Source organism: Ovis canadensis, chromosome 18 (assembly GCF_042477335.2).
Source record: "Ovis canadensis isolate MfBH-ARS-UI-01 breed Bighorn chromosome 18, ARS-UI_OviCan_v2, whole genome shotgun sequence".
Lineage (NCBI taxonomy): Eukaryota > Metazoa > Chordata > Mammalia > Artiodactyla > Bovidae > Ovis > Ovis canadensis.
Genome location: NC_091262.1, coordinates 59,374,975 through 59,387,981, shown reverse-complemented (window position 1 = coordinate 59,387,981; position 13,007 = coordinate 59,374,975). Strand labels below are relative to the sequence as shown.

At 35.1% G+C, this 13,007-nt stretch overlaps 1 protein-coding gene across 7 annotated transcripts in view; it reads left to right on the top strand.

Annotated features, from left to right (window-relative positions):
- Positions 1 to 13,007, top strand: part of RALGAPA1 (Ral GTPase activating protein catalytic subunit alpha 1) — a 200,128-nt gene that overhangs the window by 148,405 nt on the left and 38,716 nt on the right. For all 7 annotated transcript variants that reach the window (XM_069558714.1, XM_069558708.1, XM_069558712.1 and 4 more), the window contains 2 exons: positions 836 to 959; positions 6,462 to 6,617. In XM_069558714.1, coding sequence (XP_069414815.1) covers positions 836 to 959; positions 6,462 to 6,617 — 280 coding nt within the window. The remainder of the gene's footprint in view (positions 1 to 835; positions 960 to 6,461; positions 6,618 to 13,007) is intronic.

The following is a 13,007-nucleotide window of genomic DNA, read 5'->3' as shown; positions in this document are numbered from 1 at the left end:
GGGAGACTTGTCAGATTAATGACATAAATACACAGAATGGAAAAAAGAATCCCTTGTACCCAAACCAACCCCCACCTCACCCTAAGATGTCTCTCTGAACTACCTGTAACATTTTTATTTAAAAGTCTAATATAGCAACATCAGCTCTTTTGATTACTGTCTGCATAGCATCTTTTTCCATTTCCTTTACTTTCTACTTTGTGTCTTTGAATCAGAAGTACAGTGATAGTTGTTTGCTTGAGTCATTTATTGTTATCTTGGAAAGCCAAATTTCATACAAGAAGTTTGCTTTTAGGAGCATTTTTAATTTTAGGGAGAACTAAAACTAAAATGTCTCAGAATTTGTCAGTTATTTCATAAAGTTTTATAGTATTTATGTATGAATTTCTTATAAGTAATTTGGAGAAATGGATCATTTCTTATTCATCTCTGTACTCCTGCTTAGTTTTAGTTCTAAAACACAGTCCCTCTAACTCTGGGATTCAGCCACATTGTACAACAGGCAGCTCTTCGGATGCTTTGTGCACTCACACCTATGTGTCTTTCTGGATGCCGTCTCTTCTTCATCTGTCAAATCTTGGTTGCCTTTACCGAACTTAATATTACCTTCTCTTTTAAATTTCTGTCTAATTTCTCAGTCAGAAGTAATCATGCTTTTCTTCTGTCCAAATCACAATTTTGTAACTTTCAGAATTTTTTACTTATAGTTACTTAGATCTCTCTCTGTAAATTATAAGGTTTAATTCATTGTCATCTTTTTTATTGCCCCATATTTAGAAGTTTATTATTGGATAAATTAATGATTGAATGAATGGTGAAATCTTTTGTTTTATAGCCGAGAGACACACAAGATTGCAGTATTTTATGTTGCTGAAGGACAAGAAGACAAACATTCCATTCTCACCAATACAGGAGGAAGTCAAGCATATGAAGATTTTGTAGCTGGTCTTGGTTGGGAGGTATTGTTTCTAAATTATATAAATATCATTTTATTTTCATTTGGAAACAGCAGTTTTCTTTTTCCTTTTAGTTTACTTTAGAAGCATTATTTTAGGAGACTCAGCAACTTAACAATGGATTTGTTATTGTTTCTGCCTTATATCTCATCTACAAAGACAGCAGCGATTGGGATTTAGGAAATCTTTTGACTGTTTTATCATATAATATATTCTCAGAGTGTACTAAATTCATAGACTTAAAAGATCCAGATTTTCCTCACAATTATGACCATTAGACTAGTGATCTTAAAATGAAGATATAAATATTCTAGGACTGTCCCAAGGGTTCTGACTGACCATGTTGGTATGGTTAGTTATGAGGAGATAAGTTTCTAGATCCTCAACTTTACTAAAATTAATGTGTGAGAACCCTTCTACCAGTCTCTCGCCTCTCCTTTTCTGTTCTTCATCTTTGTTAAAGTATACCTCTCACTCACCTGAGGTCTACATTGCCCTCTAAGGTTTGGTACCCAAAAAAGAGACAGTTTATTCAAGAGGGCATGTTCCCGAGAGAGAGTATCTCCAGTTGCAAAGCAGGAAATATTGGAAGGTGCTACAGTTTATGTCATGCTAGCAACCAGCTCATGTCAAGGTTCCTGAACCAATTTGTCTGTGTTAATAATTATAGCTGGGAAGTGAGGTGTTTGTAATAGATTTGAATTAGTATGTTTATTTAAATTGTAAAATGGTGAGGCAGACATGTGCTAACAGAAAATGGAGAATATATATAAATGTATAAATATATATGTAAATATGTATAATAAATATATATATATAAATATGTATAAATGGAGGAACCCACTTTTTTAATTTTTATTTTTAATTTATTCATTGTTGGCTGTGCTGTCTTCATTACTATATGTGGGCTTTCTCTAGTTGTGTCTAACAGGGACTACTCTACATTGCGTCGCATGGGTTTCTCATTGTAGTAGCTTTTCTTGTTGCAGAACTTGGGCTCTAGGCACGTGGGCTGCAGTAATTGTGGTGTGAGGGGAAAATATATGTAAAGAACACATATATAACTATAGTGTACTGGAAATTGGGCTTCCCATGTGGCTCAGTGTTAAAGAATCTGCCTGTAAATCAGAAGACGTGGGTTCAATCTCTGGGTTGGAAATATCCCCTGGAGAAGGAAATGGCAACCCACTCCAGTATTCTTGCTTGGGAAATCCTATGGAAGAGGAGCTTTGCAGGCTACAGTCCATGTTGGTCGCAAAAGAGTCAGACACAGCTTAGCAACTAAACAACACTACCACCAAGCAAATATTCATGGCAGTTATATTACAAACCAGGGGAGGGTTAAAGGACATAAAGTGACAGGTTTCTGTGTTTCACTCAAACTGGTAAAATGACAACGTCGGTAGACTGTAATAAGGTATGTTTAATAAATACCAAGATAAACCAGTAAGAAACATATAACAGAAGATACGCTCAAAATGATAACTAAAATCAGAGTTCTAAAATATGTTTCAAATAACCCGTAGGAAATAGAAAAAATAAAAGGGCAAATGTGCAGAGAACAAAAAAATAAAATGGTGAGCTTATGCTCTAATGTATCTGTCATTACAGGAAATATTAATGATCTAAATATAACAATTGAAATTGGCAGTCAGGACTTCCCTGGTGCTCCAATGGTTAAGAATCCACCTTCCAGTGCAGGAGAAGCAGGTTTGATCCCTGGTCAGGGAGAAGGAAATGGCAACCCACTCCAGTACTCTTGCCTGGAAAATCCCGTGGATGGAGGAGCCTTGTAGGCTGAAGTCCACGGGGTTGCTAAGAGTTGGATACGACTGAGCGACTTCCCTTTCACTTTTCACTTTCATGCATTGGAGAAGGAAATGGCAACCCACTCCAGTGTTCTTGCCTGGAGAATCCCAGGGATGGAGTAGCCTGGTGGGCTGCCGTCTATGGGGTCGCACAGAGTCGGACATGACTGAAGCGACTTAGCAGCAGCAGCAGCAGGAAACCAAGATCCCATATATTGCAGGGCAACTAAGCCCATGCATGTGCTGCAGCTGCTGAGCCCACATGTTCTAAAGCCTGTACACTACAACTTGAGAGAGAAACCTGCTGCTGCTGCTACTGCTGCTAAGTCACTTCAGTCGTGTCCGACTCTGTGTGACCCCATAGACGGCAGCCCACCAGGCTCCCCCGTCCCTGGAATTCTCCAGGCAAGAACACTGGAGTGGGTTGCCATTTCCCTCTCCAATGCATGAAAGTGAAAAGTGAAAGTGAAGTCACTCAGTCGTGTCCGACTCTTAGCGACCCCATGGACTGCAGCCTACCAGGCTCCTCCGCCCACGGGATTTTTCAGGCAAGAGTACTGGAGTGGGGTGCCATTGCCTTCTCCAAGAGACACCTGCAAACCACAGCAAAGAGCTAGCATGCTGAAAGATCCCATGTGCTTCAGCTGAGACCCAAGGCAGCCAAATAAATAGATAAATTTTTTTCCCAAAAAAATTGGCTGAGTGGATTAAAGAACATGACTCACTTATATGCATTGTAAAAGAAACTCACTTCGAGTATAATATTACAGGCTGGTAGAAAATAAATGGACAGAAAAAATTATATTATGCAAATCTTAAAGCCAGAGTGACTGAATTTATATTAAATAAGGTAGGCTTCAGAGCAGAGAAAATTATCAGAGATAAGGCACATTCTATAACAATGATAAAAGGGTCAGTCCACTAAGAAGACTTAAAAATCCTAAACATGTGTGCAGCAAACAACAGAACTGCAAAATATGTGAAGCAGAGCTTATAGAACCAAAAGAAGAAATAGGCAGATTCACCAAAAAATGGAGACTTTACCCCTCTCTCAACAACTGAGAGAAGTAGAGAGAAAATCAGCAAGTGTATAGAGGGTCTCAACACCACCAGCAACCAATAGGACCTAATGAACATTTATATAAAACACTCCACCAGCAATATCATAACATTTTCATTGTCTGAGGAACATATGCCAAGATAGACAATGTATGAACCATTAAAAGAAACTTCACATTTTAAGGTGTCGAAATCATATAAGGTGTGTTCCAACTACAATAGGATCAAACTTGAAATCATTAACAGAGAAATAATGGGAAAACCTCCAAACACTTGGAAAAGTTACATGCCATGTAATCCACTTACATAACATTCTTGAAATGACAGTTTTAGTAGTAAAGAACAAGTTAGTGATTGCCAGGCATTAAGAAGGAGGTGGGGTAGGGGGGAAGTGGGTGTGGGTCATGTAACAGGGCAACACGGGGAATCCTTGTGGTGATGAAAATGTTGTCTCAATCATATCAATATCAGAATCCTGGTTATAATATGGTTCTGCATTGGGGGAATCTGAGCAAAGGGTACATAAGATCTCTTTCTGTTATTTCTTAGAACTTTGTAGAATCTATAATTAATCTCCAGATAAAACATTTAATTAAAAAATAGAGATCTGCACGTCACAAAACTTTTATAGCAAGGAGCGCTAAACTTATACTTTCTCCTTATGTACTTAGAAAATTGACTTGAAACTAACTTTCTCACTAAAAGAAAACAACAAAAATGTACACTTAAAATATCATTTTTGTAACCTATCAGCAGAGGTCATACATTTTGATAATATATTTGAGAGCATATGAGGGAAACACTCATGCAACTGTTGGTACAATCTACAGGGAGCAATTTGGTAGTGGGTTTCAAAATCAGAAATGCACATGTCCTTTGACTTACATTTCCACTTTTGACTGTCCTACAGATCTACTTTCACAAACGCAGCATGATATGTGTTCAGTGTTATCCAGTGCAGCATTGACTGTAATAGCAAAAGACTGGGAAAGTCTAAATATCCTTCAAGTAGGGCACTAAATTATTGTACATCAAGAAAAGGGACTTCTGTGAAGTCATAAAAACAAAAAGATGACTAGGCTGTTACTAATAAGGAGTATTTTTCAAGAAGTTTTAAGTGCGCTAAGGCAAGTTGCAGAACATTGTATATCTATGTTGTATGTGTGTGCACGCACACATACATACCTTTAAAATTTAATTGTATATAGAGAACATTTTTGGAAGCATACTTAAGAGATTGCTTTGTTAGAGTGAAACTGAGTAGCCTGAGATGAGAAATATGGAAGAAAAAATACTAACGTAGCTTTTGAACTTTTAATTGTGTGAATGTATTACTGAGTTAAAAATAAATTTAAAACATTATAAATGAGGAAATCTTATGGTAATGGAATGACAGCTAACTTGTTATTTATACATTCAGCCATTAGTAAAATATACTGCTAGTAGAGATATGTTTAGTTCAAATATGCAGAAATTTGCTTTTGAAAGTCTCTCAGTTCAGTTCAGTCACTCAGTCATGTCCGACTCTTTGCGACCCCGTGAATTGCAGCACCCCAGGCCTCCCTGTCCATCACCAACTCCCAGAGTTCACTGAAACTCACATCCATCGAGTCGATGATGCCATCCAGCCGTCTCATCCTCTGTCTACTTTGCGCTTATTTATATTTTGTTTTTTACAAGCATATATATAGCTGTTTTCTCTGAATGGAGAGATACAAGCCATGTTTAAGTTTTGGTTTTTTCTTTACAGTATTTTCTTTGGTTTTCTTCAATGAGCAAGTTACTGGTATGTGCATCGAATAAGTCCAGTGAAATGACCCTGATAGTAAATATATCATAATTGGGAAAAAGAGATTTAAAAGTCTTTGCACAGATTAATTTGAAGATTTTTTAATGCATTTGAAGTGTACATTTTTGTATTTTTGTTCTGGGCTATGATAGGTACTAATAATTAGGCAGCCAGTTTTGATGAATAAATATGTCACACCAAAGTAATTATTTAATCAAACTGAAATTACTGTTGTTGTTGTTGTTGTTGTTGTTTTAAACTTTTCCCCAGATCATTTCCAGTCTTGATTTTTGCCACTTGGTTTTTACTCTTTGCCCTTGATGTCTCCCCTACAGCCTTTACAATTTAACACCTAATAGCCTAACAACATCCCATGGATGGAGGAGCCTGGTGGGCTGTAGGCCACGGGGTCACTACTAGTCGGACACAACTGAGCAACTTCACTTTCAGGCATTGGAGAAAGGAAATGGCAACCCACTCCAGTGTTCTTGCCTGGAGAATCCCAGGGACGGGGGAGCCTGGTGGGCTTCCATCTGTGGGGTCGCACAGAGTCGGACACAACTGAAGCGACTTAGCAGCAACAGCAGCCTAACAACCTGGTGGGCTGCGCTCAGCAGTTGATTCTTTTGCTAATTAGTTCCTACTAATTAGAGATCTTCAGATACTTAAGAAGATCTACCAGGGTATAGAATAGTTCTAACTAATAATTCTGGGACAAGCCATGGTTGGTAGTAGGCAAAAGACTTCATTCCCCATATTTTTTGCAAAGTGAGAGACTTGAGCCTTTCTCCATAGTGAGTTTAGTTTGGTTTTGTTAATAAACATTATGTGTCTTTTCATTGCTTCTAGGTAAATCTTACAAACCATTGTGGTTTCATGGGAGGACTACAAAAAAATAAAAGCACTGGATTGACCACACCATATTTTGCTACCTCTACAGTTGAAGTAATATTTCATGTGTCAACAAGAATGCCTTCAGATTCTGATGACTCTTTGACCAAAAAAGTAAGTGCTAAGGAAAAAAGTGCTCAGAGTTAGAATCTTAGTAAAATATGTGAGCAAGTAAATCTAATTGATTAAGAGCTATTTCTGAGTACTTTGTTCTTCACCTAGTACTGTTTTAAAAAACAGTAAAAAACTGTTGCACAGTAAACTGTTTTCCTTAATGATATGATTGACGGTTATAGTCTTAAAAAAGCATTTGCCTTCAAGAAAATGGGCATTTGAAAAACTACTATATATGTTCAGATTGGTGAAATTATAATTCACGTCCCCACACAGAGATGGATGTAACATTTATATTGATTGAGGGAAAGGGAAAAAATGAAAATGTAAATTATTATAAAGCATTTAAAATGTGCTTTATAATAAACTTTAACTAAAATTAATATAGCAGATAAAATAAGTCTTAATTCATTAAAATAGATTTTACTGCCTTAGGATTTATGAGAGGTACAGTGAAATGGTTTTAGTGGCCCATGTCTTTTAAAACCTACACCACCATTTTGCTGTAGCTGACGCCAGCATTCAAACATCATTCTAGTGACCACAGACATACCCTGGAATAAAATTGTGTGTGCTCAATCCATGTTTGGTGTTTTTAGGGAGAAACACATTTTTCAAGTGAAACCTTGTCCACCATTTCTTTCATCTTCTTTTTTTCCTATCCCTCAGTTTATTCAAAACCACTGCTGAATGTAACCTGCTTAATACGGTAGACCATTTTACTCAATACTCTTATGTTAGTTAATATCAGAGCTCATCACAGTTCATTAATAACCTATGAAAACAGTTTCACACTTATACTCTTTTGAAAAGGAACTTCCGAATTCCTCTCAAATACTTTATAAGATTGAATTAATACCGTTGATGTTTTTTGTTTACATTTTAGAATACTGTTGGAAATTGCCTACTAAATGAGTAATGGTTAGAATAACTAATATATGGGTGCTAATTAGATTGGAATGAATAGTAAAGGTATAGGTAATTGATGCTTAGGAAGATAAGTATATTTAGTCACAGATTTTCTATAGAATATCTTAGCATATAGCTTCTAGTAATACAGAATGAGACATAAATACTGACAAGAAAATGGTAGAGTTGGGTTGGTGTAAAACTTCAATTAAGCACTTTCTTCCATCTTCTCATTTTAAATCTGTATAAAAATAAGCCATACCCAAATTAGAGACAATTATGGGTATAATGCAAAAAGATAAATTATTGTAATCATTAAGAACTTGTCAGTGATCCTCGTTTTCACAGAACCGTGGATACAACTTTTAAACCCCAGAGCAGAGTCTAAAATTAGTAGTATCTTCAATTGCAAACATAAGAGCAGAACAAAGTATATCATTTTTTGTTGAAAAATTTTTAAAGAAACTTATGTAGGATATTTTTACTTCAATATATTAAACCTGATGGTTATAAGGTACTTGAAGTTGTATTTTTGCAACCTTTATAGCAATGTCTTAAATTAAGATTTCTTATTTTCTTCACAGCAGTCACAAAGGTCTTCCTTAATTATTTAAGAAGAATCTGAAATGGATGTTTAACAATCCATTATCATAGCAAAATTAATTTTGGAAATGTGTTAACACCATTTAAGAATAGTTAAATGGTTGAGTTCTAATTAAAATTATACTCTAAATGGTGAAATTTTTAAATATTAGATATATTAGAGTATATTGAGGGATTAAACCTTAAATACTAATAGTTTCATTTATAAGCACAGAAATTTTTATTGTGGTAAAATATGTATATAAAACAAAATTTATCATTTTAATCATTTTAATATGTACAGTTCTTTGTCATAAAGTACATTTACAGTGTGGTACAGCCATCACAAACATTGATTTTCAGAACTTCTCCATTTATTTCAAAATATTTTTTGACCTATGTGTTGCTTAGAACTGTGCTGTTTAATTTCCAAGCATTTGGGGCTTTACCAGCTATCTTTTTGTTATTGATTTCTAGTTTAATTCCATTGTGGTCTAAGAGCAGACATCATATGATTTCTATTTTTTTAATTTGTTAAGGTGTGTTTTATGGCCCAAGTATAGTCTATCTGGTGAATGTTGTGTGCGAGTCTGGGAAGAATGTGTAATCTGCTATTGTTGAATGAAATAGTCTATAAATGTCAATTATACTCACTTGATTGATGAAGCTGTTAAGTTCAACTATATCCTTACCAATTTTCTGCCTGCTAGATCTCTCCTTTCCTGAGAGGGGTATTAAAGTCTCCAACTATAATAGTGGATTCTTCTGTTTTCCTTGCAGTGCTGTCAGTTTTTGCCTCACATATTTTGACACCCTGTTGTTAGGTACATACACCTTAGGATTGGTTATGTTTTCTTGAAATATTGACCTCTTTATCATTAGGTTATGCCCCCCTTTATCATGGGTTATCTTCCTTGCTCTGAAGTGTGCTGTCTCTGAAATTAGTATAGCTACTCCTGCTTTCTTATTGGTGGTATCATGGTATATCTTTCTACATCTGTTTACTTTGAATCTGTATGTGTCTCTATATTTAAAGTTGATTTCTTGTAGACAACGTATAGTTAGGGCTTTTTTTTTAAATCCACTCTGACAGTCTCTATGTATTTGAATCATTGACATTTAAAGTGATTATTAATATAATTGGACTAATATTTACCATGTTTGTTATTATTTTCTATTTGTTACTCTTGTTCTTTGATCTTGTACTTTACATTTTTTTCCTGCCATTTGTGGTTATAACAGCATTTTAATGATTCCATTTCTCTCTTCTCTTGGCATATCATTTGTGCTTTTTTTAAAAACTGTTTTCCAGTTCTTGCCCTAGAGTTTGTACTATTCATTTATAACTAAATCCTCTTTCAAATAACACATGATGCTTCACTAAAAGTACCTATATGCCCAATTTTTCCCTCCTATCCCTGTGTCATTGCAGTATCATTCATTTCACTTTTACTTAACCGTGTATATAGATGAGTGTGTTAGGCACTCAGTAGCATCCTACTCTTCGCAACCCCATGGACTGTAGCCCACTGCTCCTCTGTCCATGCAATTCTCCAGGCAAGAATACTGAAGTGGGTTGCCATTCCCTTTGCCAGGGGATCTTCCTGACCCAGAGATCGAACCCAGGTCCCCTGCATTGCAGGCAGATCCTTTACTGTCTGAGCCACCAGGGAAGCTCTTATATATATAAGCATACATTATCAAATACATTGTTGCCATTTATTACCTTAAACTATTATGTGTTAGATCAATTAAGAATAAGAAAAATAAGTTTTTATTTTGCCTTCGGTTATTCTTTTTTTTTCTCTTACGATTTTTTTTTTTTTGGTTTTGCCTTACATCAACATGAATCCGCCACAGGTTATTGATTCTTTGATGCTTTTCCTTTCTGTATGCAAATCCAAATTTCTATCGTGTATCATTTCCCTTCTCTCTGAAAAGGTATTTCTTATAAGGCAGGTGTGCTGGCAACAAATTCCCTCAGTTTCTGTTGTCTGAAAATGTCTTTATTCTCCTTTACTAGTGAAGGATAATTTCACAGGGTATAGAATTCTAGATTAGTAGTTTTGTCTCAGCCCTTTAAATATTTTATTCTATTCTGTTCCTCCTTTCATTTCTTAAGAGAAGTCAGATGTAATTTTTAATCTTTGCTTCTCCATAGGTAAAATGTTTTTCCTCCTTCTGGCTTCTCCCAAGGCTTTTTCATCTGTTATTTTCTGAGGTTTGAATGTGATATGCTTAGATGTAGTTTGGGGGCCTTTTATCCTGCTAGTGTTCTCTGAGCTTCCTGGATCTGTTATTTGGTGTCTAACATTAATTTGGGGCAATTCTCCATCCTGTTGCTTCTATTTCTTTCTTTCCTCTTACACATAAATTTTACACTTTTTGTAGTTGTCTCACAGTTCTTGGATATTGGGAGGTTTTTTTCAGGGTTTTTTTTCTCTTTGCTTTTTAGTTTCAGAAATTTCTGTTGTTATATCCTCACGCTCAGAGATTCTTTCTTCAGCCTTGTCCAGTTTACAAATGAGCCCATCAGAGGCTTTCCTCATTTTACTTACATTGTTCTTTTTTATCTCTAGCATCATTTTTTTCTTTCTGAGAATGTCCATCTCTATCCTTATATTATCCATCTGTTCTTGCATGTTATTTTTTCCATTAGTGCCCTTTGCATATTAATCATAGTTGTAATTCCCATATCCCTGCCATATCTTACTCTGGTTTTGATCTTCATTCTGTCACTCTTATTTACACTGAGTCTCCAGCAGTTCTTCAACAACAACTCAGGTTTTCCTGCTCTGGCACTGGTTCCTGCAGAGGTTTCTGCTCTGTTAAATTGTTATTCATCATATTTGCCTATCCAATTTGGGGGTTTTTTTTTTGCATATTTTCCCTATGACCTCACTTCTCTGATCTAAGAAGAGTACTATAGTTGAATTTTCAGTTGTTCAGCTTTTTACTTGTTGGTAGGACAGTGTGTTAACTTCTGTTCTTACTTGCCAGGCTGGAAACTGGAAATCTCAGAACTTTATCCTCCCAAACAGAACTCTGTATCCATTAACAGTAACTCTTCATTACCACCTACACCCAGCCCTTAGTAACTTCTAATTTGCTTTCTTTCTCTTTTAATTTTCCAATTCTAGATATCTTATATAATAAGTTGGAATAATATAGTATTTATCCTTTTGTGTCTGATTTCATTTAGCATAATAGTTTCAAGCTTCATTGATGTTGAAGCATGTCAGAATTTCATCCTTTCTATGACTGAATAGTATCCCACGATATGTATGTGCATTTTGTTTGTCCATATATCTATTGATAGATACTGGGTTGTTTCCACTTTTTAGCTATTGTGAATAATGCTGCAGTGAACATTGTCATGCAGGTTTTGTTTGAATTCCTATTTTCTGTTCTTTTAGGTGTATAGACTAATAAGTGGAATTGCTGGGTAACATGGAAATTATATGTTTGGCTTTCTGAGGAACTGTCCAGCTGTTTTCCAAACTGACTGTGCCATTTAACGTTTCCACTAGCCAGTGCACAAAAGTTCCAGTTTTTCTGCATCCTTGCCATTACTTGTTATCAGCTAATCCTAATAGGTGCAGAGTGTTATACTGTCTGTGGTTTTGACTTTCATTTCCCTTTTGAATAATGATGTGCATCTTTTCATGTGCTTATTGGCCATATGTATATCTTCTTTGGAGAAATGTCCATTCAGCTCTTCCACCCTTTTTTTTTTTCCTTCCACCCATTTTTTAAATTAGGTTGCTTGTAATTTTCTGGTTATGTTATTGGAGTTCTTTATATATTTTAGGTGTTACTGTCTTATCACATATATAACTAGCAAATACTTTCTCCCATTTTGTGGGTTGTCTTTTCACTCTCTTGATAGTGTCCTTTGATGCACAGAAGTTTTATTTTGATGGAGTTGTTTATCTATGTTCTCTTTTGTTGCTTCTGAATCCAAGAATTCATTGCTAAAGCTGATGTCGTGAATATTTTCCTATGTGTTTTCTTCTAAGAGTATTTTAATTTTTGCTTTTATGTTTATGTTTTGGATCCATTTTTAGTTATTTTTTTGTGTAGAGTATGAGGTACAAGTCTGGTTCATTCCTTTACATGTGGCTATTCATTTGTTGCACTAATGTTTGTTTAAAAGACTACGCATTCCTTTAGTGAGTGGTCTTGGCACCCTTGTCAAAAATCAGTTGGTCATCTATGTAAAACTTTCTGAACTCCCTATTCTATTCCATTGGTCTGAATGTCCTTTTGCTTTAATTAATGCTTTAATTACTATAGCTTTGGAGTAAGTTTTGAAATCAAGTAATAAGAATTCTACAACTTCATTCCTCTTTTTCAAGATTGTTTTTATTATTCATAGTCACCTGAGATTCTGTATGAATTTTAAGATTGGTTTTTCTATTTCTGTGAAAAACCTTGTTGGGATTTCAGTAGGATTGCACTGACTCTTTAGATCACTTTAGTAGTCATTTTAATAATATTCAATCCATGAATATGGGAAATGTTTCCATTTTTTTATGTAGTCTTTCATATTTTTTCAGCAATATTTTGTAGTTTTCAACATCTTTCTCCTCCTCAAATTTATGCTAATATTTTATTCTTTTAATGTGTTAAAAATTGAATTGTTTTTACAATTTCCTCTTCTGTTAAAAATGCAGCTTTTTGTGTGTTAATTTTGTATTTGTTGAATTCATATATTAGTTCTAACAGATTTTATTGTAGAATCAGGGTTTTCTGTATATAAGATTGTGTTTTTTCAGCATCTCTAAAGAAACAATTCCTTGGTCCATGATTTTGCTGACACAACACCTTAGACAGAAATTTTAGTTTTTCTCTCCTTTTAAGTTAATTAATTAGACATGTAAAATTGTATATTTTAAC